This window comes from Rhyacophila brunnea, unplaced genomic scaffold, assembly GCF_057557595.1.
Source record: "Rhyacophila brunnea isolate RB1 unplaced genomic scaffold, BYU_Rbru_1.0 scaffold_4, whole genome shotgun sequence".
NCBI lineage: Eukaryota > Metazoa > Arthropoda > Insecta > Trichoptera > Rhyacophilidae > Rhyacophila > Rhyacophila brunnea.
The window spans coordinates 28,691,840-28,718,708 of record NW_028233068.1 but is presented as its reverse complement, the minus strand read 5'-3'; the positions used below and the strand labels follow the sequence as shown (position 1 = coordinate 28,718,708).

The window sequence follows — 26,869 nt, the reverse complement described above, 5'->3', positions numbered from 1 at the left end:
TATATTTTTTATAGACAGTAACAATTTGAAAATAAGTGAATTTTAACAAGCGTAATTTACTCTTTAATTTATACATATAACAATAAATTTATTAAAACATAATGATAGTATTATATCAATATATTTTACAATAATTAAAAACCAATAAGATAGTCCTACATACAAACCAAAATTTGTATTAAAAATTAATACTAAACGTGTTTCATTGTTATGCTCTATATGCAAAAGAAAAATATCGGTTTCTCACATACTTAATTTCAAATATAACACAGATTCATTACAGAGAAACAAAATATTTTACCGCTCAATTGAGGAACAATCATCGATGGAGATTGAATATAATTTACAATGAAATATTTTACAGCAATAACTGTAGAATTTGCTGTCGGTTAAATCCATAATTTACTATGATAAAAATCTTTGGAAGGCCAAACATTCTATAATAGAATTTGGTTGGTTTGGTAAAACTGACAAAATAGATAATATCAGACAAATTATACTGAAAAATAACTGGGGTGTCTTATGATACAATGATAATGGCAAATTAAATAACCATAGGTATATAAAACTTATATAGGTCTTAAAAATGGTTGAATATGCCTTTGTAATGAATGACAGGGGTGTGGCGTGTAGCGGTACATATTCAGATTAAATTGTGACCAAACGACATTGCTAGTGTTGTTAGTGATAGTGTGTCATTGCGGCTAACTTCAAAGTATTTGAGTGAACAACAAATGTGGCCCAAATAAATCCAACACATCTCTCACCGTATGCTACAATCATGACAATCTAGGTGATATCAATGTTATTACCTATTCACTAAAAAAGACAATATTCAATGTTCACAGTAATGAACAGAACAGAGCGAATGTAATACATATTACCGACCATTGACATTACTTGTGACAAAAATGCATAATAATATGCATACGATAAAATACTACAGTTTCTATTTATTTTTACCCTTTGACTGACTAATAATAATATAGACTGTTAAATTGCTGTCAGGTGATGTGGTTTCTGTTCTATATTTAATAATAAAAATATGTCTCAGCATTTTTTTAACCTCGAGTGTCTTTTTATATAGTGTATCAAAAATTATTTTCTTTTGTGTTGAAACCATTAAAATAATTATTATATTATGTTTTTGGAATGTACTTTGCATTTTTTATGCACATAACCGTGTTCGGTCTCAATGAAAATACAAAATGATATCTATTGTTATACGACACCATATAAAACGAAATCATCTTGCAGAAGTAGGTATGGTTGTATTATAAAATAGAATATGTACATTATACACTATCACACTGGAGGGTGAATATGTCATTCGAAATGACTTTAATGAGGGATTGGTATCTCACAATTCGCGTATAATGTAACGGCATGGCAGTACCCAACCCAGAGTCAAATGGGTATCGATAGCACTATGCTGCAAACAAAAACATTTTCAAAAAATCAACAAGAATATTAACAAATTATCATTGTTATAAATAATTATTATGCTAGTTTAAAATAAATAGAAAAAAAACATACATATTATTACACATCACAAATTATTTTTAATGCTGTAAAATTAGATTTCAGAAGTTACCGTTTACAAGGGTATTATGGGTGGAACTTGGTTTTAGTTTGCATTAATATTTTTTCAAAATTGAGAGATTATTCTTCGTCCGTCTCGCCATCACTGGAGAAGTCGTGGAGCTGCGTCGGCAATCGTGGGGGGTACGGTCCACTAGTCTGTTGTCTGAAAGAAGAATTAATAAACTATGATATTTTGAAATAATGTCAAGTATTGTTGTATTGATTGCAAACCAGGAGAAACCCATCACCCGAAGGCGTAATTGGTTGGGCACTTGTCTTTGAAGTCGTGACTGCATTTTCAATCTTGCGCCTGACAAAAATTATATGCTTCTTCCAGTGTGTTAGAAACAGAGTAAAGACCCAATTTGCTGAATAAATGACTATAGTGGAGTAGGCAGGTCTAATGTGATAATTGTTACAGTTGCTATTGTGGACTGCATTTTCATACTATAAAGCATTGGATAGTATAAGGATTAATAACCATTCCTTCTAAAAAGTCTGTTAAATTAAACTTCCAATTAAAAGGTCGGCAGTGGTTGTGTTAATATCACGATCACTGCTGAACTTTTAATTATAAATAACATGTTAATTATATCTAATGGCCCACTACTCGAAATGCACCAGTCGTGGTGTTAGCACTAAATGAGTTAATATGACTTTTACTTGGTGCAGGGACTACCTCTAAACCAAAAATTATATTGAAAATCAATGTCATTTGCTGTTGCTATTTGCGCTTTATTTCCTATGTATTATGTACATACAAGAAACATTGATGATCAAGATATTGAAAAACCTTCTTCTATAGAGATGTACTGTTCGGCTTCTATATATTGACATCTACAACATGGTGCTGTATGCAATGATAGTAGATGATAGTATTACGTCACGCGCTTTTAACATGCTGGCGGTATTGCAACAGTTTTAGTTCCAGAAATGGCCACAGTGACATGTACATACGTCTCGATATATAAGTCGAAGTCTAGCCTAAATGTATGATATTGAAGCAAAATGATATTTATGTGCTAATTCGCAATAAATATAAAAAGACAATCTGACTTGAGAAGATAAGCAGCGAATAAAACTATATTTCCTATGGTCATATACAGTAAAACCTCGTTAAAGCCGCGTTGACACGGTCCAAGTACGATCCAAGTAGACTTGGATAGGAATAATTAGTATGAAGATGTCTCATCCAAGTGACAGCTTCATACTATTTATTCCTATCCAAGTGACTTAGTGACAGCTCCATACTATTTATTCCTATCCAAGTTAACTTGGATGAGTAGGACGCGGTCCAAGTAGCTGGGATAGGAACAATTAGTATGTAGATGTCACATACGAGTGCACTTGGATAGGAATAAATAGTATGAAGCTGCCACTTGGATGAGACATCTTCATACTAATTATTCCTATCCAAGTAGGCTTGGATCGTACTTGGACCGTGTCAACGCGGCTTAATACGAATTCCATGGGACCGAAAATCGAAAAAAAATTCGAATTACGAATTATGAAATGTATATATATTAAATTTTGAAATTTTTTTTTTTTTTGATTTTCATTAATTTTGTTTCCGATCATAGATGTGCCTACCGAATTGGGTCATAACATGTCAGGATTATTTTTATTACCTTCTTAAAATAAGTAATTTTTGATTTTTTAAGAAAAGTCTCACAATTTTCAATGACTGGCTCATGAAATAGTGTACTTTATTACGATTTATTGAATATTTTTGTGTGCCAGGGACTCGGAAATCATTTCGAATTACGAAATTCAAATTAAAGGTATGGTTTTATATGAAAATAATGTTCAAGGGACTTTTTTTTCGGTAAAATTTTCGAATTAGCAGTGTTCTTACTAATGAGGTTTTACTGTACTATGGTCAGTGTTATTGATACAAAATTTATATATGTATGTATGAGAATGTATGGATGAGAGTTTAGGTATGTGTAGGTGTGTATATTCATATATATTAAATTAGGTGAGTTTATATGTATAGTTTTAAAAATAATGTTATAAAAAGTAGGTACATACCATGTAAGAGTATTATTAAAGACTAATACCTCATTAGTTATCTCCATTAATTATTTTCCAATATATGACCATTTTTCTTAGAATTGACGATTTACACTTCTTGAGTGTAGTATTTTTATTGTTTATAAAGAATAAGTGTATTGTTATTAATAAGATACGGTTTTTACTAATTAGGTTTTTTACTGACACTTCAACTATTCAAGATTTGTTTGTTGTATTTTTTGTGACCTTTGACTTGATAGGTAGGTAATGGAGTTTTTACCTACTTTATTGTATTGACCTATTATATAAGCTAGAGTTAACCTTTTCCACTCGAAATTTTTTTTATAGGTACATACCACCCACTCGAAGACTTCTTTCCGTAAAAAGCATAATTTCAATATAAAACATTTAATTGGTGAAAAAAATAGATTTATAATGAATATACTGTACTTATTTTTAGTTTATTTATAATTCTTCATTGTGTGGTATTTCACAAAGCAATCTCCAATATGTAATCCTGGCTTATCACATAATCGTAATGAAATAGCGGTATGTAGAGAAGTGGCTATAAAGTGTAAATCGTCCATACATATAGTTATGACTGTAAATATGATCCAAATGATTTGCCTTCAAATACACTTGTAATATAAGCAGCCGTCTCGTAAATTTTCTAAATTAGTTTCGGGCTCATAACAACTCATTCCCAGTGCGGTACACATTATCAAAAGATTTCTCAAAAAATAATAAATCGATACGTAATAATTTTCATTTGACTCATTAGAGTATTTCACATTATATTTGTAAGATTCTGAATCGGCATAATATAATAGTAAGTATTGTCATCAAAAACAGTCTATTCAAATATAAAACTGTAAACTATACGAGACGCCCCTGCGCAAGCGAGAACCAATAAAAAAAATAAACACACTTCAAAATCATGCGTGACAAACAACTTCAGTTCACTTTAGTCTGGGAACGTTCAATAAATAAAATTTATGTGACAAAAAAACATTGCTTGCAAGCAAGCGACCTACGAATAAAAAAAGAGAAGATTCCGATAAAAATACTATGTAGAAATTACGCACGCAGTATTCTTTTGCCGACTTCTTTCTCAGATAAATGTAATAACCTATTATTATTCATTCTAACTTGATTGAAATCGCATTATAAAAATTGCTGAAAATATTACAAAAAATGACTTTATTGGCGTGCTCGAGTAATACGGGAAACTTCTAATGCCGCTGATATGGCGGCACTCGAGTGTTCAGGGTTAAGAGTGTTCGTTGTCAGTGTGTGTTTACCTTTGGTGAGTGTAAACGGCGCCTGAAGATGCCAAAAGGCGAAACCCGGGTCGCAAAAAACGACTTAAATGGAATAGTACAAAACTTAAATCCATTAGAATTTAAACTAAATTTCAGCCATCTGACGAAGTATCGAGCCAACTAATATTGCAAAACTCAGTTATACTTGTTTTTTCTATTTTAAATATTATCATTGTGTTATTTTGTATTTAAATTTATATTTATGTATTTATTGTGATTTTGTAATATAAGTACATAGGTAGGTACATGTTTTATTCATATTAGGTTTGTAAAATACATAGGGAGTTATAATTGAGTATATAATTGATGTAAGCAGCTTCTTTAAGATTAATTATTGGATATATTAGAAGTCTTCATTTTGTTAGGAGAAATAGAGTTTCTAAAAAAAAACATAATATTTAGTTTCTATCTACATTATATTGCATGTTATTTCAGTTACTTCACTTTTACATTATCAAGTTCACGACTTTTGCAGTTGTTTTGCATTTAATCTCGAAATTTAAAATTTTTCAGATACCTTGGTTTTACACTCACGGTGCGATATAATGGCTACTGATAGAATATGATAATGTCATTACCAAATTTTAGATAATTTTCTAGTTTACATGTTAACATGTGGAGTCCAGACTAAAATATAATGCAAAATCTTACGCAATCATAAATGTATGGAGATTTTCAGGCTTTTATCGGACGGCGATCAAAGTACAATAGGTGCTTTTTAAGCTGTCTCGCGTTTTAAAGCAATGTGATGTCGTTTATGCTACTGCTTATTTCAAAAATGAAGCCCCAGGCAGGAATTGCAGAATATACAATATGGATCTCCACAGTTCAATTAAATTTAATAAAAAATTTACAAGAAACGAGTGTTGATAATCATTTCCCTAAACACATTGAAAAAATGTAAATTTTGTCACATACAGTTACAGGGCGCTCTGCCATTACTCCTAAGTCCATGTTAAAAAAGTATAATAATAATATGACATATACTTACGCAATTCTTCTATAGTGGTTAAGCCACTCTTCTAACATCTGTGCCACTAATAAAGGCTTTTGTCGGATTCTCTGTCGAGCCACTAAGAGGCCGCCTCCAGCCCCCGCCCCCGTGCTGCAAGTCAACATCCACTGCTGTAGGATCTCCTCTTCGTGACCCACCTGCGAAAACAATTCAGAGTTGTACAGAAAGTCATGATTACTTATTGTTCGAAGAAATAATCCCCACCAAGTGACACATAATAATATTAGCTGCAGGTTTCATTAAATATGTATTTACCTCATCACAAGTGAGAAAATGTACTGGGAGAAGTTTCCCTTCAGAGTCTGTCAAAGGAAGAAAAATTTCATCTTGGACGTCCTCTTCTTCTTCACGAGTGTTGCCCGACCTGAAAATTAAATCAAAATTAATTACACATACATATTATTATATATGTAACATGATTATCGTGTACGAGACATGCCAAATTTCATTATAATACTGAACGAGGAGACATTAAAATTTGCCATTTATATTCCAAGCTTTTCCGGTCTACTGCCCCCTTTCAAAGCATCCACCCATAATATCAGTAAACAATAGTACGTATATCGACACCTCCTACATAAAAGGTCGGAACTGCGTTTTTGGCTATTTTGACTCCATTGCCTTTCATTAAATAATTTAAAAAATAATAGGTACAATAATGATAATCGAAAAAAAAAAAAAATTCAATCAATATAATAGGTATTATTAATCAAATAAAAAATTACAATTTCAGCATTAAAAATAAACATTGTGTTGTCATTAAAATTTATTAAAATTGCGCAACTGAAAAGTATCATTTTGCAGTTCCAACCTTATTACATACATAGGGGGTGTCGATATATATATTAAATGTGATGTTAATTCGGATACAAGAACGATAACCACTAACAATGATGACACAGCTACTGGTGAAAACCCCATTTTTTAAATTATTTTTGTTCATACAAAAGCAGAAGTTTCAACACTCAAAAACATAAAAAATGGCACATACCTACTTGAGAAAGAATTTATTGAAGATATTGTCGGTTATTTTACATGCATAAACCCTCATAACTCCAATCACATAAAATGATTCATACGGGTGAAGGTGAGGGGTATTGATTTGTATTCTTTGGCCCATTACCTCTTACACATAAAGTCAAATAAGTGATATTTGAACCTCAAACAGCATTATTGTAAAATCAGCATTTGGAAATACGAGTTTATGCATTAAGATAATATCTTTTTGTATTTGTATTTTTGGCCCCCTTTTTACCAGCACAGCGTCTTATAGAGTTCTCTATAATCCCAAGGGGACAATGCCTCCACTTCGAAAATGACTGAGTTATACAAAAATATTCATAAAAATAGTTTTCCCGCCTACTGGCACAAAATCAAAAGTGAAGTGCAAGGGGTATTAATTTACCTGCAAATATATCCAGCGGTGTTTCCGGAAGCCTGCGAGTACGGTTCAATGGGAACCAGGGCGGAGAAGTGGCCTCGGGTGTAACCCAAGCAGATGGGAGACTTGGAGCAGAATGTGTGCTCCCACAGCAGAGGTAAGTACACGCCTGGAAAGAATACACAATATAATGAGGTTAATCATGTACATTTACGATGATAAATTAGGATTGCTCTAGGTAAATGTTTTGTCATTATTATGGGCTTATAATGTTTATTATAATCATCTGATTTCAATTAAGTTTAAACTATTTGAAGATTAGCACACTTCCATGACGGAGTATCAATATTTGACCATATCAAAAATCCAATTGCCATATAAGTATAATATACAAGGGTTCTCCGTAAAATAAGGTCTCCAAGGCGCCGGAGACGCGAGGAACGCCTTGATGCAAGATCTGGCAACAATTGTGTTTAGCTTGGTTTGCCGCGTACAAATCCCCACCACTCCGAGCTGTCAACGACACTTAGTCTTGGTAGCCGTTCGCGATGGAGCTTCGAGTCACCGCTACCGCCAGGTGTGAGTTATGTTCTGTTATTCGTTTTTTGTGTGCTAAGGACACTACACCTATAGAAATTTATTTACAGTTATGTGAAGTGTTTGGACATCAAAAACGTGCGAAAATGGTGCAGAGTTTAAAAACGGGCGTACAGACGTCCATGATGAAGAGCGTGCCGGACGGCCATCAGTATGGACGAAACGATTGCAAAAGTGGAGAGGGTAATGCTTGAAGATCGATAGGTGATAATTCGGGAGCTATGCAAATTGATCCTTGATGTTAGTACCACTACTATTGACTAGATTTTGACAGAACATTTGCATTATCACAAGGTGTGTGCAAGGTGGGTCCCCAAAATGCTCACCGAAGATCATCAACGGCAACGAGTTGAAGTGCAACAACCGACCTCATCAACCAATTTGGATGGGATAACGTCACACACCCCCCCCTACAGCCCGGACATAGCACCAAGTATTTATCATCGCTTTCCTGTGTTGAAGTCACACCTTGGTGGGACAAATTTTAGGACGGACGAGGAGTTGAAAGAAGAGGTCGTACGCTATCTGCACGCTGCGGCGGGAGAGTTCTATGACACAGGTATACAAAAATGCAACACCGCATGCAAAAGTGCATCGATCGCAATGGAGATTATATAGAAAAATAGTAGAAAGTCCAGGCTTTCCAACAATGTATAATTCATTGCAAATAAATGTGTTATTCTTTGTGAAAAAAAATTGGAGACCTTATTTTACGGACAACCCTAGTACTTATAAAAATAGTGCAGGTATTCTTCGACATAATAATCTAGTTAACTTCCTAAGTTGAATTGGCCGTCAGTCTTTACCTTTGTAGCGATTTTCATAGGGACATACAATTTCGCCAGAGTATCAATCATTATCCGGGTCGTTTTTACAAATTTTTCTACATCAAAAATAAACAAAATAATTTGTCATTCTGCGCCAATCGCTCACTGAGAAATTGAAGTTTCTAATAGCTATTGCCCATTGGTTGGTTGAGTCTGCCGACCCTAATTCAACTACAAATATGCTAAGCGGCTAATAAACGTATATGAAAATAATAAGAATTGCGAGCAACAATCACGTGTATGTATTGTCATCACTCGACAGCAAATGAAAGTATTGAATCATCTTTTGTTGAATTTATTTAGTTGATAAAATATTATTTCTTTTAGTCGCAAGACAAGGCGCAGTGAGTATGTAGCATTATGGAGTAAAAATATTGACAAATAAGTCACCTTGAAAGCATGCATATCCGAGCGCTTCGCCCCGAAAAGAGTTGACGACATCGACGGCATAGACGAGCAACGGGCGTCTCGCCACGTGCGCCAGGGCAAACACGTGCAGGTGGTTCAAGGACCTGCCAGGCTGCGCCGCTGAGTGCAGCGCTCGCCCCCACTCGCTCTCAAGCTGCCGCTCGTCCACCGCAAAGCCAAGCCGCGCCGCTTGCACCAGCTCTTGGGACCGCCAACGACCGTAGAAACTACAAAAATCATAATTCAACACATTAACTAAAACTGAATTCTAACTTATATCACACGATTTTTCAGAAGTTAAAAATGCTGTTACATATTTTTAAGAAACCCTTGGCATGCATGCCACCTACAAATGGGTATTTGTACTATTATATTTTGCCACATAACTAAAAAATGTTCACTACCTCTGCCCTAGGGTGTCTTATGTAATTTTTTTCCTTTGACCATGTCCGATCCTAATAGGATCATTTGCGCCGAGAAATGGATGTTAGCAACTTGCTCAACCTATTGGATCCATACTTTGACTCCAAACACAAATTGACAAACCATACTTGTGTATTTGCCATACCCAGGAAGAGAACCTGGGACACACAATATTATAAGCCGACGCGTAAGCCACTTGGCCATATTTCTCTTTATCAGAAATTGGTTGGAAACATCAGTTTTTAATATTATTTGTCGTGAATTATTTTTATCTGGTTTAAAACTTTTTCAACAAATGGTTCAGAGTGACAAAAAAATTAAAAAAACCTACTACACAGCATGTAATAAAAATATTTCGACTACATACTACAATATCATATTATTAAATGACATAATATATTTGTTGACTTACGCTCTGCCAGCGTGGTGTAGAGTATCAGCGAGGGCGCGCCTCAAAGTGTTGTCCCGATCGAATACTCCCCAAGTTGCCTGCAGTACCGCGTCTAGTAGGCAGTCTCCCGCTGAACGGTTCCATAATGCATACAGACGAGATCCTAAAAAATAAATATTTTTATATTTTTTCAATGCTTCTTTTTTTTGTAACATTCGTCAATGAAACTATCATTGAAAAAAATTGAGTGAACCTAGTTACTTACCTAATCTGACAGTGAGTTCCAAGCTCCAATTGATGACAGCGTGATCACCTTCCAATTGTTGTTGTGCATCTCTGTCCAGTAATTCTTCAAAAAGCTGCTCTTGAATAGGTTGAGGTAGTTCTTCAACATCTGTAAATGATTAATTTTTTACTTAGTCTAAGAAACATTATTTTTCAAACATACAATTTTGAATCGATCCATCTATGATGGCATATAGTGCAACTTTAATATTTTGGCTGACACGTTAATTCTGATCTGAACTAGGATTTTAAAATTTCTATATGGCACACATACAACAAAATCGTCCTATGCTTCTGTTCAGTGAGGGTTGCCAACCGTACTATAATTATTGTATTTGTATCAAGTGGAAATTTGGACAAATTTAGATTGGCTAGTTAGTAAACCAAAAAAAGGTCTCTAATGTGGTTGTCATGGAAAAAAGATATCGAATCTGGTTCCGAAGAGAAAATGGGTCTCGCCAATAATCTAAGAAAAAATCTCAAATGTATACCGCTGATGTGTACTTTAATTTTTGTGGAAATAGATGTCGGTACCAGCGGCGGCTCCTCTAATACCATCCAAGTACTACGCACTCCCTGCATTTTTGAAGACATCACTCAACTTTTCATTGTTATTCATATGTGTATCACTCACTTCGCGAAGTAGAACATGTAGCAGTATTATGAACAATACTCCGTTCATGTGCGCAAAGCGATTGTGATCCAAATGGATTTTCAGTTTGCACAGGATTACAATGGGGTCATTGTATACTTCTTAAACGGTAGTCCAATGTCCTGTGGTAGCGTTTTGTGTAGCATTTTTTACGCACTTTATGATCGGTGCACGAAATTAGAACTCTAGAAACAAAAACGCCAGTTTCTGTTTTATAACAATGTTGGCGAGTTAATTTTTAATAATTTCACATTTAAGATTTAATGAATCGCCAAACTTATACGAAAATACAAACTAACGCATTTATTTCTAAACCACTCAAATACATTCAATATAATAAAAAAAAAACACAGCAGCACTATATGAGTAGTAGGTCGTAGCTGAATAATAAATAAGAACGATAATATAAGAGAAACATACTTTTAATGACATATAAATACATCAGAAATAAATATGAGTTCGAAGGAACGCTGATTTACAATATAAATATTACCCACGCAATGTTAGTTTATTTTATAAGTTCACTTAAATCAATAATAATATGAGATTTAAAAACTAAACATACTGCTGTGCACTATTAACCCGATCGCCGCGGATGGGACATATGTTGTTTTTTACATAAGCTCTGATACTGGGCGGATGTCGCAACTGTTGATATCGAAAATTGAAATGTCGGTAAAGTAGGAAATACTTCACGCATAGTATTAATTTTTGTATTGAAAAATGCTCTGATTCGTGTTCGTACCGCCATATCGATAACTTTGTCAAAAATATGTTGTTTTAATTTCATAAACATCGATCTTTCGAACCCCCTCGATCTATCGAGATTCGCCGGTACGATTGCATCAGTTCAAATCTACGCGGTATTTTTCGCGGCTGCGCAGTAGGTATACAAAATATATTTCATTCGAGTTGAGTGTGCGCCGAGTATTTACCGTGTAAAGTTGAATTCACCGCGATTTTTACATCATGTGCGGGAATACGAAAAAGACAACAAAAAAACGAAAAGAAATTTGTTGTAATATTTCTAAAAATGTACTTGAACTTGTGTTCTGGATTATGTCATTTATTACTCACAATTGTTTCAAAGTCATTAATCGAGCTCATTATTGAAAGTCGTAAACATTTAGTAAAGATGCGTCCACACGGAATGAAAAAATATATATTATTATATTTTAGAGGATTGCAAGTTTTACCAATAAATTACGAATTACTATGAAGGAATATATAAAACGTATAAATTTTTGCTAAAAAACACACGGGTAGGTATAAAATATAATATAAAATATAAATCATGGAATATTGACTTTTCAACTATATTACATTTATTATCTTCGCGTACAATTTAATGCTTATAAATTTTTTAAACCTTACCAAAAAAAAAGTTTTTATAGCACTTGGAAAAATTTACGCAATTCAAAAAATAAATATTGTTTTTTTTACAAAACATAAAATGACAATCACTAACATAATACAATGCTCAATAAAACTGAAAAGTAATCTACAAAATCCAAGTTTCACTAAAAAAAAAAAAACTAAAAAATTATTATAATATTTTCAACCAGTGTGGACTCACCTTTACGCTTAAATTAGAATGGCCCATAAAACATGTAAAATGCTGACACAATCTATGCCACGAAATAAAACTGGTGACTACCATCCAATTTTAATGGATTTGTCATCAATAAAACTTACACTAATTAACAATAATTCATAAGTCACCAATAAAAGCTATTATTTTCAATAATTTTTATGGCATTTTTAAGTGTTTTTAACACGAGTAAAATAAAATTAGTCAGTGATTAATTGCCTTCATCGGCGCACTTGTTTTGAAGTCGAGTGTTTGTCATAGAAAATGGCTACAGAGTTTATCCGAACAAAGCAATACGGTAGTTTTGTTAAAGTAAACACAGTGAAATTAAACACTCCATTATGTGTTTTAGTGTGGCACTTGGATCCTTATGTATCTAGGCATGATAACAGTTGTAGCCACAATTTTTAACTGCCGTATTTATTATAATACAGCGAAGAATAACATTTCGAAAAACCTACCGCGGACAGCACATCTTTTGTATGGAAACTTAACGCGCCGATCGGGTTAACAAAGTGACCCAGCGTACGTCATCCGTTTTACGACGGTTCATATTTGGCTGACACATCCATTGTTCGGAGCGTAAAGCGATAAACCGTGACATTTATTTTTCTTTATTGATATTAAATCATTCTAATTGTTTAAAAACTTTTTTAAGAAATAGAATAAATAAACAAAGACATATTTAATTTACCTTCTGAGAAGTTCGATGTTTCAGTCATTTTACACTAAGATATTATTTTAGCTTATTGACACGGCAGCCTTCGGTGATTAAGGTAATCATGGAGAGACGCTTTACGACCTTTACGTGGCTAGGACAAGTGTTCCTGATGCCGCCAAAGAGTGTGACACTTCGTACCCTTATGGCACAGCCTCAAGGGTTCCGTTGCCATGGCCGGCCCTCCCTCACCCTGCAGCGGTGCAACAAAAGCGACCTACGTGCTGCAGGTCTGACATCGCGGGAGGCGCAAGAGTTGGCGTTGGACCGAGGGAAGTGGCGCGAACTTGTGTTTGCCCTATGCTCCAATGCTGGGTATAGAAGGTAAACCATTGCGCACTACCAGAAAATGCTATTCTGAAGACCACCGGCCGCCACTGGTCGGTACTACATATAATTATGGTGCAAAAAATATGGAAACACTGCTCTCATTGTGGAATCTCTATTTTTGTTAATCAAGCTGAGAATATAATATGCCGAGACCTTTCTCATCATCATACAGCATTCCCAACTTAGCAAAGAAATACTGTTTTTAACAATGAGAATTTTTCTTAAATAATGAGTTAATAGGTAATATGAAAGGAGTGAAAGCCTGCGATTATCAAATTACCTGCTGGTAAACAGAAAGTCGTGATGTCCTGCATGTATCGGCAGGGGAATCCCTTCTTGTGTCGGATACTAGCAGCGACGTGGCGGCGAATGGCTCCTGCCAGATCGGGCGCCACGTATGACGGTGCTCTTTTTATTCCTGGTCCACCTCCCGAGATGCCGGATAGTAATGAGGACAGAATCTCTTCCCTCTGAAATCTATTATCAAAACAACAACATAATAATTTGTGATGATGATACAAGCCAAACCTTTTCTCATACGGTTTAAAACATATTTATTTCAAAAGCTTTATTATGAAAAAATAAAACAATCTGTGTACTTAATATAAACATGATGTTCAACAAAAATTATATAAAAAAATATTTTTGGTCTAGATAAAAATTTAATGATCATGTAAATTACCTACAAATAAATCTGATAGAATTATTTATTTTATTATGAGGACACAACAGGTCTGCCGTCCGCGTGGAAAGGATTAAGACAAGTTATGTGTATTCAACCAATTTCATAATTTTATAAATAAATTTTTGAAATATTAATCTGTAAAGTGCTGGTGGCCACAGCAAATCCTCTGGTGGCCGCACATGAGAACTACTGCTCTAGAAGCACACATTTGATTCCTCCATGAATAACAGTGGATTGCAACACGTCGCTATAGTATTGGTTTGTCGAATATCCGTTTTTGACGAAATCAACCTTTTAATGCAGAATGATTTTTTGTATCTAAATGGACCAGAACCATTCTTTTCTTTAAATTGCTTTGTAATGAAAACAACATTCATATGCTGTAAAAACAACAATTTATATACCTTCATGTATTTAAATATAGGATAATAAAATTTGCTTTTCGTCTCCTGAACATTTGACATTTGGTCTATTCGACAAACCAATCCTATAGCGACGAACAGTCATCAAAAGACTGAACAATATACAGTACAATTTTCATAATACATACTCTGAATTATATAAGATTTTATTAGATCCATAATTTGGAATATCTCAAACACATAACCAAAATAATAAATATTTATGCCGAATACAACATGAATCTAAAAATATCACAATACGGCCGATGCGATTTACCAATAAAATTAAAATAATTTCGATAATCATGCTGAAATTAAAAAAAAAAATACAACTGCTATATCAAGCCTATTCATCGTTTTCTCTTGCGCAGCGGCGTTCCGATTATGATTTATTCTCTGTCAAAACTATTAATCTTCTATAGGTCTGAGGTGTTCCAAATTATCCATGCGTAAATTACCATCCATGTACAATTTAGTTTCTGGAGCTGTCAAATAGTCGCCATATTGGATTTCACATCATCATCACATCTGATACTTCTCAAAAGCTTAGCTACTTATCCAATGTTTTTACCTGATAGCAAGGTGTATAAGTGTGTATCCTGCGTCAAAAGCCGAAGACCTGTTAAGCAAATTCACTTCAGAAGTAGTCAACTGGCGAGCAGGGTCTCCTCCACTAGAAAGGTACTGTTCCACTGGAACAATGTCGCCATCCACAACACCTGTAACAATATAAATTTTTATTACAGATAATAGAAATGTGAAATAGTAATATTATGCATTTGCGTAAAAACATAAATGTAAAATATTATATGTAACATGGCCAATGCTCTACAGCAGGTATGGCCAACAAGCCAATTGCAGTCTTATTCATAATTTAGTTACATGGTATCTATTCATTTTGAAACAAAAATGTTTATGGATAACAGCATGGAACACAAAAGGAGAGGTGGCTTATCTTCTGGGTGTGGCTATAAGAAGGTACAATTCTGAAAGTGGAGAAATATATTGTTTTCAATATTTATGTTTGTGTCAAATATGCAAAAGTTTATTAATTAATTATTAATATATTATTAATATATTATTAATTATTAATAACAGAACTCATTCAATATTGGTAATATTTTAGGACACTATGTGGGTTTTGTATTCCTTGTGTTCTATGGCCTGGCTCATTAAATCATAAACCAAAACTGGCTTCAAAGTCTTGGTCGATGGCGATTGCCTTTCGCATTTCTATCATATTAATCTGTTCTGCACCACATCCATCTGACACTGTGATTCCATACGAAACAAAACTTAAAACACTGCCATGTGAGATGTAATCTTTAAAGCTAGGGAGTTCTAAGAATATTTAAAAAATATCCAAATAATATTATTTAGCTTGTGACTAATTTATGTATGTAATGAGTTAATCGTAATATCGCAATTGGCCATTTCCACTATAATCTTTTGATTATTATTTCTTTGTAGACAACATCCAAATTCTAAATAAAATTACAATAAAGATTGCTTATGTATACCCAAACAGGCCTGAAGCCAAGCCCAGTCAGTCTGACGATGTCGTTTGCGTCGATTATTTGAATCCACGTCGTGACCGGGACTGTTCATACTAACAAGATCATTGATACCTGGAACAGAAAGATCCTAAGATATACCAATAAGCAGGAATGTGCATTACACATTTGTAAAATAGGATACTATTATTTTTTTCTCTGTTATTTCTTGGTGATAGGACACAAAAGTGATGTTGATGTGTGTCTCAAATATATTGGAATAATGTTATGTGTTTTGCAGAACATTTAGTACACAAATTTAAACTTCATTTTGGGATATTGTTTGGTACAATAAGAGATTGTCATATTATATTCATGATCAGCATTGCCAATTTAGTGTTTTTCTTGCCAGTTCTAGCATTTTTCGATAGACGTCTAGGTTGCAAAAAAACCCATCTGGCTTGTGGCGTTTCTTGATGCCTCTAATAGCTTGCCTCTAGATGCCTCTTTAACCCGATCGCCGCGGATGGGACATATGTTGTTTTTTACATAAGCTCTGATACTGGGCGGATGTCGCAACTGTTGATATCGAAAATTGAAATGTCGGTAAAGTAGGAAATACTTCACGCATAGTATTAATTTTTGTATTGAAAAATGCTCTGATTCGTGTTCGTACCGCCATATCGATAACTTTGTCAAAAATATGTTGTTTTAATTTCATAAACATCGATCTTTCGAACCCCCTCGATCTATCGAGATTCGCCGGTACGATTGCATCAGTTCAAATCTACGCGGTATTTTTCGCGGCTGCGCAGTAGGTATACAAAATATATTTCATTCGAGTTGAGTGTGCGCCGAGTATTTACCGTGTAAAGTTGAATTCACCGCGATTTTTACATCATGTGCGGGAATACGAAAAAGACAACCAAAAAATGAAAAGAAATTTTTTGTAATATTTCTAAAAATGTACTTGAACTTGTGTTCTGGATTATGTCATTTATTACTCATGTGTCTCCCTAATTGTTTCAAAGTCATAAATCGTGCTCATTATTGAAAGTCGTAAATATTTAGTAAAGATGCGTCCACACGGAATGAAAAAATATATATTATTATATTTTAGAGGATTGCAAGTTTTACCAATAAATTACGAATTACTATGAAAGAATATATAAAACGTATAAATTTTTGCTAAAAAAACACACACGGGTAGGTATAAAATATAATATAAAATATAAATCATGGAATATTGACTTTTCAACTATATTACATATTATCTTCGCGTACAATTTAATGCTTATAAATTTTTTAAACCTTACCCAAAAAAAAGTTTTTATAGCACTTGGAAAAATTTACGCAATTCAAAAAATAAATATGGTTTTTTTAACAAAACATAAAATGACAATCACTAACATAATACAATGCTCAATAAAACTGAAAAGTAATCTACAAAATCCAAGTTTCACTAAAAAAAAAAAATCAAAAAAATTATTATAATATTTTCAACCAGTGTGGACTCACCTTTACGCTTAAATTAGAATGGCCCATAAAACATGTAAAATGCTGACACAATCTATGCCACGAAATAAAACTGGTGACTACCATCCAATTTTAATGGATTTGTCATCAATAAAACTTACACTAATTAACAATAATTCATAAGTCACCAATAAAAGCTATTATTTTCAATAATTTTTATGGCATTTTTAAGTGTTTTTAACACGAGTAAAATAAAATTAGTCAGTGATTAATTGCCTTCATCGGCGCACTTGTTTTGAAGTCGAGTGCTTTGTCATAGAAAATGGCTACAGAGTTTATCCGAACAAAGCAATACGGTAGTTTTGTTAAAGTAAACACAGTGAAATTAAACACTCCATTATGTGTTTTAGTGTGGCACTTGGATCCTTATGTATCTAGGCATGATAACAGTTGTAGCCACAATTTTTAACTGCCGTATTTATTATAATACAGCGAAGAATAACATTTCGAAAAACCTACCGCGGACAGCACATCTTTAACGCGCCGATCGGGTTAACTAAATGTGTTGAAAAAATGCTAGATATTTAGTTTATCTGTTTTCATGCGCATTAAATTTCTGACATAATGCAGGTAGGTCGGTACCTATTTTAGTGATAAATAAAACACGATGAAACAATTTCATGCATTGTTTAATGTTTTTGTAAACTTATTATTGCGAATCTCCATCTCCGCGTATGTAAAATAATAATTTAACAATATATTATAAAAGGTAGGTATGTTCTTTAATTCTCTATGCCTATGCCTGTCCTACAACAAAGAAGCTCTCGTCTTCAAACATGAAACGAAACTTGAACGCCGTTGACATAATATAGTTATTTGTTGTCAATTTTGAAATATATTTCTGTTAAAATGTGTGGTTTTTACCCGTATCGACATTTTTTCTTTTATTTTCGATATGCGAAAGCAAAGTATCAACTTCGTTCTTGGTACAATAAGTAAATTTACTTGCAATTGTATTTTCACAAAAACTAGCGTTTTTTCTAGTCACATACCCCGTCTGGCATATTTTTGTCAACAGCAGTTCATGATAGAACTATATCTATTGGGGGGAACATGGCACTTACCAAAGGGCGATCGAGGAACGATGTGTTTAGTGGAATCATAAGCAGCCAAATGTTGTAAATCTTTCTCTCTCTCTCTGTCCCTGTCGGTAGTATGAGGCGACAGCTGTGATTGTTGGGAATGCGTTTGGGGCTGATGCAGCGGGGATTGTCCTCGTGCTGTGGCGCACATGGCGCACTTCACAGCCTTGGGCCAGTTTTCGAATGTGCAAGTCTACAACACAGAACAATATCAATTTATCTGCAAGCAAATACAGAGAGATCAAAGGTATTCGAAAATCAAAATCTTGAAGATCTCCAAGATTGTATTTAAAATTTAAAAATGAAGTTGATCATGAAATGGTTTAAATTTAAAATGATACAACCGATGATAGCTTATAGCTTTCTTGTATTTAATCATAAACAAGGCTCGATCTTGGCATTCACGACTTGACAATTGGAAATATTCTTTTTGTGGGGCATAATGGAATGATAATAATATATATTATATAATTGCAGACATATGCAAGAAAACGGACCCATTCTTCCGTCGTCAAATTAGATGAGAAAAATCATTGTCAGCCAAAAATTATATTATATGCAAAGACATGGTGGGAAATTGTCTATCAATAAAAAAGCAAATAATTAACAATAGTATGTATTAACTGAAGGCGACAATCACATAATTTTTTCTGGTATCAAGAGTTTCTGGATGATCTACAGACACTTTCTTTAGCTGACTTAGTATAAGTAAAACAGGTAATACATCAAGAATTCAAATTTTAAGTTAGGAGGAAATGGTTATTAAAATTTTAACAATAAAAGTAGTAAACTAAGATTGATAGCTTACGGTGCAAGCCCATTTCCCGGCCTTGGCGAGAGACGTGGATAGCGTGGGGGTGTTATTGGGAAAGCTACTGTCGGCTTGGGCCTGTGGCTGCTCGTCTTGGGGAAGGGGGAGCGAGCGAGAGATGCTCAGCGGGGCCAGCTGCTCCTCTATACTCTGTACAGTTATTTCTTTATCTGCAATGCATTTTATAGATATTACAATTAACAAAGCCAATGTTTATGATTTTAAATATTTTATTTAACGAGTCTCAGAACACGCAGGTAGTATAACATAGGATTATGTAATCCGTTGACAGAGTGGAAAAGGCTCGGAGAGGCACTACGCAGGCTGGGAGTTGAGCAATGGCGCCCTCAGAATAGGAATTTCAGCAGTCATAGTCCAATGCATAAGGCACTTAATCCGACAAACTGTAGAGAAAATTCATATTTGTAGGTTTGAGAACAGGTTTCTAATAAAATTTTAGATTGTGAATTTAATTTTGAAAACCTTACACAATATAAATAGTAATTAAAACAACATGTTATGGGTATGAAGTTTTAGAAGTGACATTTTTGTAATTTCACATCTTTCATCGTTGTAGGTTTAATGTTCCGATTTTTAAATTGAAAATTTGTCATGCCTCACAAGTGCATGCCACTGGTTACTGGTCGCTGTGCATTGTATGTAGGCAGAATACTTATTGGCATGGCGGGTCAGAGTGTAGTACCTTTCTGAATGGAATAAGGTCTGCGTTGAAATGAATCGTCATCGTGAAGTTGGGGCAAAGGACAGGCGCAGTCAATGCTCTCTGCCTGCGTCACCCTTCCCTCCTCCGCCTCCTGCAGCCTGAATATATCTTCGTTCAGCAGCGGTTTCACAGCTCGGCACATTGTGCACTGAAAACATACATCAAAAGGTTCTCTGAGGATGCCAAATAAATTTTTAGAGTGGCTTTCAAACTATGTGGTGCGACTAATGATCAGCGGGACCGCAACATGCTTGGAAAATTTATAAATTCCAGAAAATCTTAATACAATGCGCTGAAGTATGATCACAATGATTGATTCCATTGTTGCATTATGTGACCTTCAATATTTCCTCTTACGATATATAATTCTTTTTGAAAAACACTGATGTTTTCATACCAACAGGTTGCGAAAGTACTTTTAAGAAGTTTATATGGATTTAAGATCTGACAGAAATGAGTTGCTTAGAGGTGGTAAATTAAGGCACGAATGTGAATAATACAACATTTGAGAGTAGATTCCGCCGAGTCAACAAGTTTTTCGCCTGCGGTGCAACGGTCCATGTAGCATGCCATTTTAAGACTACTTAAGAGTGGCACTTTGCTTAGGTATGCCACTGAGTATGTTTAGTTTTATTCTAAGTTTTGAGAAACTGTATGGAGTACAGCAGGATCACGTGTCGTTAAAGATTGAAAATTTTTGAAAACCACTACAAATCAATGAGTCTTCTTCACTAGTATATATTATGTACAAAAACAGTCATAACAAAGAATACATAATAGGCAAACCTTTAAAGAAAGAGGGAAGTTTTCATATGTGCAGTAATCGCAGTTCCATTTTTTCCCTGTTACGGCATCACATGACGCGAGTGGAGAGTGTGGTGATAGTTGACATTGAGGGGAATTGAGGTAATTCGGTGTCGATGGCGAAGTAGCACTCGCATTTGTCAGTGAAGAATCCTGAAATATGAATGTGATATAATGTTACAGGTTAGTGATGGTGAACCTATGGAATGCGTGATGATTTATCATGGCACTCGAATGTTTTATTTTGAAGAGGAAAAAAGTACCTATAATTTAAAAAATATTTTGGTACAAATCGGTTTACGGGAAGCCTGGCGGTCATAGCCGATTTTGGAAAAATTCAAGAATGAAAACCTAACCTAACCTAACAAATAATCCAGTATTCGGCTATTTTCAAAAATTGTTTGCCGCTGGCTTCCCTTCAAGTCTTTTAAACCAACAAGGACCAAAATATTTTTTACAAAGTTTTACAAATAAAATATGGTATTAAAAAATATTCAATCAACAAACCTAATGAAATTTATCGGCATTCGTTTAAATATAATATATTATAAATATAATATATACCAAGCAGCTGATATATTATATCAGCTGCTTGGTATGTTGCCTCAAAAATAATCGCTAAAAATGGAAAACCAGTAAAAATAATGATAGGGAATATATGAAAGTAGCCCACAATCTCTTTGAAAACTTTAAAAAACCAGGAAAAAATTATTAAAAGAACAAAAAATATTGTTTCGGCTAGAAACAAGATGAAAAATAGAATCTCAAGAAGTCAATCGTAATGTTTAAAGTTTTTTAATAGAATTCTTAAAAACTATTTTTTCTCTGATGAAATCTGCAATGCTTACGGTTTCAATCTACAATGCGAAATAAATTACAGCGTTTTATAGCTTTACTTTCATATATTTAGTCTCTGTCCTATATACAGAAGCTCTTCTATTCAACTAAAAGCACAGAACAGAATAAGAGAAATGCGAAAGCCAGTTGCTATGGAGCAAGACTTTGAAGATATGGTTTATTACTTTATAACAATCAGACCATAAAACACAAGAAACACAGAACGCACTGAGTGTTCTCAAATAATATTAATATTGAACGGGCATTTCAATTATGTGACAAACTTTAATGCATATTTTGACACAGACGTGATTATTATTGAAAATAACATTTTCTTTAACACGTGTTTAAGTTTATCTCATCTCACCACCTTGTTACAGCCTTATCCTGAAAGCAAACCACTTTCCCTTTTTTCTGAGTTTCCTGGACTAAAATGGTGTGAAGTAATTTTTTTGTGAATGTATTTGTTGTTATCATGGCAAGAATAAAGCATGAAGTAAATGGTTCACCTGGTTGAAGTGTGGAGTGGTATCGCTTATTCCTGGATGAGTGGAGGGCGCTGACATCTGTCGCTGCACGGGGGACTGGCCGCAGACATCTTGAGTCTCTTTTTTTAACTGCTGTTTGCTTTTGTTTGTTTGATGCATTTCATCACTCATTATATTCAATGACACGGCTCAACTCGACAGCGGGAACAACTCGATGTCTCGTCACAAGAATTTAAAAACTAGCCTCTTCCGCGGCTATATTTTACATATACATTCGCAGTAGATTTGAAAATATTAATTATATTTGAGTATGTAATGCACTTAATTATGGCCGATGCAATTTTATACTACGTTTCTTCATGCTCATAAACGTATCGTCTAATGGATTTCCATATTATATAAAATCAGACAAAAGAAAATCCTCAATGATTTCTTAAAATTATATCGGAATGGAATGAATACAAGAGTTAATTAAATAATTGGGTCGTAATGAATGTAGATTATTGAATTTTTAAGATTTTTCTTTAATGTCATACCATTATGAAAATAATTTATATACAGGGGGAGTTTTTGCAATAATTTATAAATTTCAAAGGATCCAATGTATCTGGAAAAAAAACAATACACTTTGAATGAACAATAATACTAGTTTTGAGACATTCCATGGGTACTTACTTGGGAGCAATGTTTACTCTAATTTTTCTGTTATGTGTGATGATCATAAACTTATCTGAGCAGTAAACTTTGTATAAAAAAAATTGAAGATTGCAATATTTTATACGAGGTAATACTATAGTTACATATACAATATTTTTTTTTTGTTAAACCAGGACAATTTCGAAAGTTTGCTCGAAACAGAAAATGACCGCCTTCTATGCGATTTTAGAAAGAGAGACGTATATTCAGAGAAGAACTTACGATTCAATATAAGTAATGGAGTGGTTAACAAAACACAACACTTAGGTACTTATCTAGTAATAATTTTTAATTACTCTGAACATAACTTATTATTAAAAAGTTATAAAGTAATATTTATCACTAGTGTGAAGTTTCTTTAAAAAACGGAAAATTCTTTCTTAATTAATCCGTAAATACACTTTCTTTTTGGTATTTTGGGGGGTAAAATAATTTAGAAAATAAAAAAAGGAAAATAATAAAAGCAAACAACAGGCCAAAAACAAACACTGACTCGAGTAAATTATCTAAACAATCTGACAGAACTCAACTAAAATTCAGCATGTAAATTCAGCACTTTATATGTATTCCATATAATTAGCCAGGTGCATACCTTCAAACCGGGATGTATTATGGTAAGCCTAACAATAGTTACTATAATTTTTTCAGTCACTTGGCTTTCTGATTTACTTATATGATATATCAAACTAGTTTCGGTGAAAAGTTTTTGAAGTGTTTTTAAATCTCTTCAAACCAAAAAACTAAAATAGAATAACATAATCACATTCATTCGGTGAGAAATGAATCTGTGAAAAATGTTAAAAATTTGATGGGTTGGTCATTGTTTAATTTATTTAGGAAAAAAAAAATCTGATTATGCATACTTACTACTTTCTACAAAATTTTTGTATGCAGAGGTTGCAAACTGTTGTGCGGATAATTATATACAAGCTCACACATTAAAGGGAACGTGTAAGTAGGTCCTTTGTTTGTAATAATAGCAACCATAATTATTAGCTAGATGTACCTTTTCTAAAACTTCTGCGTTTATAAGAGTTTGAGAAGGTGACTGACACGAAAGGACGATATCTACTCGCATAGCGTGTATACTATTATTGATTCGGGGTACTTTGTAAACCTTTAATTTAAATTCAAATTGATTACAATATTTAAAATCTCAAGGTGGATGGATACAAGTGACAGCCCGCATGAACATTATACAACTGGGCATAGTAATTGTATTTCTACAATAAAGATGGATAGCATCAATATATAATATTATCCATTATCTAGGATATGAAATAAAATATGTGTACTATACAATACTCCATATTCTTTGTGTGGTTAATGTATTTTGAGACCAAACACCAAACACCAAACCAAAACCAAACACAATCTATATTTTATTTTTGGGTTATGAGAAGTGTTGGGTTTTGGTTTGATTTTTCGCCTTAAAAAACCTCAACCACAAAAACGATATAGACTACTGCATCATTATCAAAATATCCTGTTATTGACACTACAATGAGCGATTTTTCAAGATATTGTTAATTAAACATGAAGACAAAGGAAAGTAGGTAGGGATGCTGGGTATGGTTTCATAATGAAAAGATGATATTCCAAATTAATACCTATAAGTATACTAAATTACATCACTTACGTGCAAAATACGGAAGCCTGTACAAAATCAAATTTATTGGTAAACAATTAACTAGCTATGTAGGTCTGTACAATAAACAATAATAGATTATATTAATAGAGCTGAATGACAATGGTTACATTTCGATCGACTTTCACCAATTAATTTTCATATAATTTGTTTGTAGTGATGTTTATATTGTGTATATAAACTCATTACACAATAGAATATGTGTATAAGGTCATTATAAGAAAAAAATAAGCCAGTTACCTGGCTCTCCATCAAAACGTTTCAGTTGCCAAATATTTCGCAACTTCCCTATTGCGTTCGTGAACTTGAAATTGCATTCTCAACTAACACATATCACTGAAAAGTGGACACCCCTCGTTCCAATTTTTTAGAACTCGAATGCGAAAAACTATTTTCCCGATGCTTTGACAAAATTGTGTCATTTGCAAACGAAAACATAGGCACGTTCTATTTTGATAAGTGGCAGAAGTCACTCATAAACACAGTTGCCAGGTGAAGAGCTTATTTTCTTTTTCCCAAAGATAAAATATCTTCAATGGTGTGGTCATTCATATAAATAAAATATTCCTTGTATTAAATTTTTATGCCGTTGCTGTCGAATCAAATTTTAAATAGGTACCTACCTTTTTCAACTTTGTTTCAGTAAATTTCCCCGAGTTGTAATGAATAGCAATCAAATAAAAAATATTTTTGAAAAATAAATATTACAGAGGTTTGCGTAGCGTAACGTTACCTAGGTACCTACCAACTTTTATGAGCTTACACTTTACATTGTATACACAATGCCATCATGTTATTCGCAATATGCACACAATTTAAAAGAAATCCTTTATTTTCCATTGGTATTCCGTGAAGGTAAATAATTTACCTCAGAAGCAGATGGATGCAACTCCGTTTTTGGGGAAAATGAGTTTTTTTAAGAATCGTCATGCTAAAGGCTTTATCTATTAGTGGCAGAGAGATGAAAGTCCTAGTCCAAGATATGCATAGCATAAAGATGCAAATGCCATACCTACATTAGAAGCAGAAGGATGCAAATCCAATAATCCACTAAGATAAAATTCTCTCAAACTGTCTGCAATATGTACTAGACGAGAACCAGGAGGAGAACGAGCTTTAGAGGAGGATACAGCACTATGGACCATATTATACAAGTCATCAGAGAAATCAGAGCGGTAACAGGAATACAAGCTGCCGCTATCGATGGGTTTTATAGACAATGAGAAAGCGTTCGATTCCATAAAGAAATTTTCAATACTCGATGCACTCAGAAATCAATGGCATTCAAGGGAATCAATCCCCGGGCGCTATATAAATATTTTATTTTGTAGCGCAACAACATCTCCATAAACCATCGCGCATTTCCTATCAGCAAAGGAGTCCGACAAGGTGATACAATCTCACCTAAACTATTTACAGCTACATTTGAAGACTTATTTAGACAACTTGACTGGAATGACACGGATCCCCATAAATGGAGAATACGTGAGTCATCTACGCTTTACCGATGACAATAAATAGTAGTTTGCAAGACTCAGAAGGCCTCCAAAGCAGAATGCAGTAACTCGCTGGAGTAAGCAACAAAGTAGGCTTGAAAATAAATGTATCAAAGAATAAAGTCATGTTCAACTGCTTTGCGGGCCAAAAAGAGATCCTCATCAATGGCATTCAGTTCGAACAGGTGAAAAACTACATCTATCTGGCACAATAAGTGTCTATAGATGGATGTATATTTGATGAAATTGTTCGCAGAGTAAAGCTAGGCTGGAGTGCTTTTGGCCGCCTGTTATTAGCCGCCGAATAATTTCTTCGAAAATGCCTAAAGTGCAAAGTGTTCAACCAGTGTGTACTTCCCGTAACCACATGCGTGTGAAACGTTGAGCCTAAGTAAAAGAGAGATCCAGAAACTTAGAGTAGCACAACGTGGTATGGAAAGGTGCATGCTGGGCATAACGCAAAAGGACAAAAAAAGGACTGAGTGGATAAGGGAACAGATAAGGATTAATGATGTGATAGAGTTTGCTAAAAACCTCAAATGGAAATGGGCTGGAACATGGCTCGAAGAAAAGACAATCGTTGGACAAATTTATTCATCCAGTGGTATCCAAGAGGTAAAAAACATCCGCA

At 34.0% G+C, this 26,869-nt stretch overlaps 1 protein-coding gene across 1 annotated transcript; it reads right to left on the bottom strand.

The window, feature by feature from the left end:
- Positions 1 to 1,110: 1,110 nt before the first annotated feature.
- LOC147067217 (ubiquitin thioesterase trabid-like) lies at positions 1,111 to 25,213 on the bottom strand. Its single transcript, XM_085954503.1, has 16 exons — positions 24,983 to 25,213; positions 22,420 to 23,005; positions 21,056 to 21,226; positions 20,249 to 20,417; positions 19,543 to 19,715; positions 18,717 to 18,927; positions 16,144 to 16,251; positions 15,195 to 15,342; positions 13,818 to 14,014; positions 10,227 to 10,355; positions 9,983 to 10,124; positions 9,130 to 9,374; positions 7,340 to 7,484; positions 6,190 to 6,298; positions 5,911 to 6,071; positions 1,111 to 1,747 (listed from the first exon to the last, which is right to left on the bottom strand). The coding sequence occupies exons 2-16, from the start codon at positions 22,567 to 22,569 to the stop codon at positions 1,663 to 1,665; spliced, it is 2,343 nt and encodes a 780-aa protein (XP_085810629.1). The 5' UTR covers positions 22,570 to 23,005; positions 24,983 to 25,213; the 3' UTR covers positions 1,111 to 1,662.
- Between the last annotated feature and the right edge of the window lie 1,656 nt (positions 25,214 to 26,869).